The sequence below is a fragment of the Pongo abelii genome, chromosome 4, assembly GCF_028885655.2.
Source record: "Pongo abelii isolate AG06213 chromosome 4, NHGRI_mPonAbe1-v2.0_pri, whole genome shotgun sequence".
NCBI classification, from domain to species: Eukaryota; Metazoa; Chordata; class Mammalia; order Primates; family Hominidae; genus Pongo; species Pongo abelii.
The window spans coordinates 75,764,513-75,766,821 of record NC_071989.2 but is presented as its reverse complement, the minus strand read 5'-3'; the positions used below and the strand labels follow the sequence as shown (position 1 = coordinate 75,766,821).

Below are 2,309 nucleotides of genomic sequence, written 5' to 3'. Positions count from 1 at the left end.
TTCTTTTTGTTATTTAGTTTTTATTTCATAATCATAAACTTAATTCAATGCTGCAATCCAGCTAGTCATGGAAGGGAACAAGGAAAACATGGAACCCAAAGGGAATTGCAGCGAGAGCACAAAGATTCTAGGATACTGCGAGCAAATGGGGTGGAGGGCTGCTCTCCTGAGCTACAGAAAGAATGGTCTGGTGGTTAAGATAAAACACAAGTCAAATTTATTAGAGTTGTCCCCTCTAATTTATTAGAGTTGTCCACTCGTGATCTTCTTGCTGGTCTTGCCATTCCTGGACCCAAAGCGCTCCATGGCCTCCACAATATTCATGCTTTCTTTCGCCTTGCCAAAGACCACAGGCATGTCATCCAACCACTCAGTCTTGGCAGTGCAGATGAAAAACTGGGAACCGTTTGTGTTGGGTCCAGCATTTGCCATGGACAAGATGCCAGGACCTGTATGCTTTAGAATGAAGTTCTCATCATCAAATTTCTCCCCGTAGACGGACTTGCCACCAGTGCCATTATGGCGTGTGAAGTCATCACCCTGACACATAAACCCTGGAATAGTTCTGTGAAAGCAAGAACCCTTATAACCAAATCCTTTCTCTCCAGTGCTCAGAGCACGAAAGTTTTCTGCTGTCTTTGGAAACTTATCTGCAAACAGCTCGAAGGAGATGCGGCCCAAGGGCTCGCTGTCCACTGGAATGTGGAAGAACACGGTGGGATTCACCATGGCTGAGAGTACAGGGCTCCTGGCCGCTGCGGCTTCTGCTGGGAATTTTTCTTATATTATTTCTTCGATTTTTTTTTTTTTTTTTTTTTTGCCCCTGCCATTTTTAGTATTCTCCTATTCTGGAGTTCCTCCTAAAACATTCTCATTCCCTTACTAATATATTTTTTTCTACATTATTTGGGCTATGGTTTCCTCTGCGAATGTGAACACATCAGCTTTGCTCTTTCAGGGCTTCTTCAAATTTTCTGATATGCTAATGACACAATATTTCCTCTTTTCCAGAGCTGACTCCTGTGTGTGTGCGTGTTTTAAGTTGTTTCTTGGGATCAGAGTTCTTAGATAACTTTAGCGTACATCATGGGGCTTGTTAAAACACAACTGCCCAGCCTCTCCATAGAGTTTCTGATCCATTATGTGTAAGGTAAGCATTTCTGATCAGTTCCAAGGTGCTGCTGATGCTGCTGGTTCAGAGACCATTCTGAGATAACCACTGATCATCTCTGCCACATCCTCTGTATCTCAGCCTTGTATAGTTTTGTACATGTTAAGTAGATGTTTATTTGCCAATTGGCTCACTTAATGCAGAAGTTTCCCAAAGATCTCAGACAGTCTGATAACTCTAAAATAAGATTTCAGAAAGCAAGCCAGTCATCAGACATTCAGCATCGCTCATTTTGATAAATGGAAACTAGATCATTTTATTATAATTCTGAAATTGTATATAAAAATACACTTTGCAGTTTGGAGAGAAGATAAGTCAGAACTAATTTCTCTTCTCACTGTACCAATTACTGACTATCTGTCTAACCATTACATTTCAGCTAAAATATAAATTTGGGGAAGATGTGGCATAGACTGCTTACTCACTCTCTGCACAAAATTATCTGTGTGAGAGGTTTTCTCCTTGGGTCACTTCAGCATTATACAATTTTGTTTTAGTTCCATCTGTGTTGCAGCAAAGCTGAAAATCAAAAAGATCATTTAAAATTATGTGTGATGAAAAGATCCTTATTAAATCAAATATTTGCAATGGGAAACAGCCAATTAATGTGACTTAGTATTTAAGCAATAAGCCAAAAATTGTGCTTTCCTATATGTGATGCAGAATCTAATTTTTGGCACAATATAGATGCTTTGAAATGTCTTAAATCATGATGGAAAATTTTAGGAAAGTAAATGCTAAGTGTGACCCTGCTAGGGACTTGCTAGCTATACCTGGGAAAGTCACTTGCTTTCTATTTCCGTTTCTGTATTTCTGATATAGGAACATCAGTTTTTCTTGTGCGTAACGTGTTTACTGAGGATGTATTTAATTTTTAAGCAACATACTTCCCCCAAGTTCTTGACTGAAAGATGCTAGATTCCTCACCAGAACAGGTTGTCCCCTTTCATCAAGGGTGCAGCTTCTGAAGGTGTAGGAACCCACCGGAGGTAAAGGGAAGGTGTCACCAGTCCAGCTAGCTCACTTTACATCCAATTCCTGAGCCAATAATGATCACCAGTATCAGAGATAGTCAAGAAATGTCTCTTTGAAAAGATTTAAAATATAATATTCAATGCTGGCCTGAGCCCAATGTTAA

General features: G+C 39.8%; 1 protein-coding gene across 1 annotated transcript; it reads right to left on the bottom strand.

Moving 5' to 3' along the window:
- Positions 1–243: 243 nt before the first annotated feature.
- LOC100444581 (peptidyl-prolyl cis-trans isomerase A-like) lies at positions 244–741 on the bottom strand. The gene has a single exon (XM_054556423.2). It carries the CDS (start codon positions 727–729, stop codon positions 244–246), a length of 486 nt encoding a protein of 161 aa, XP_054412398.2. The 5' UTR covers positions 730–741.
- Positions 742–2,309: the final 1,568 nt, after the last annotated feature.

Bases quoted from the DNA above. Each gene is read 5' to 3' on its own strand.
- LOC100444581 (XM_054556423.2), bottom strand. From the start codon at position 729: ATGGTGAATCCCACCGTGTTCTTCCACATTCCAGTGGACAGCGAGCCC.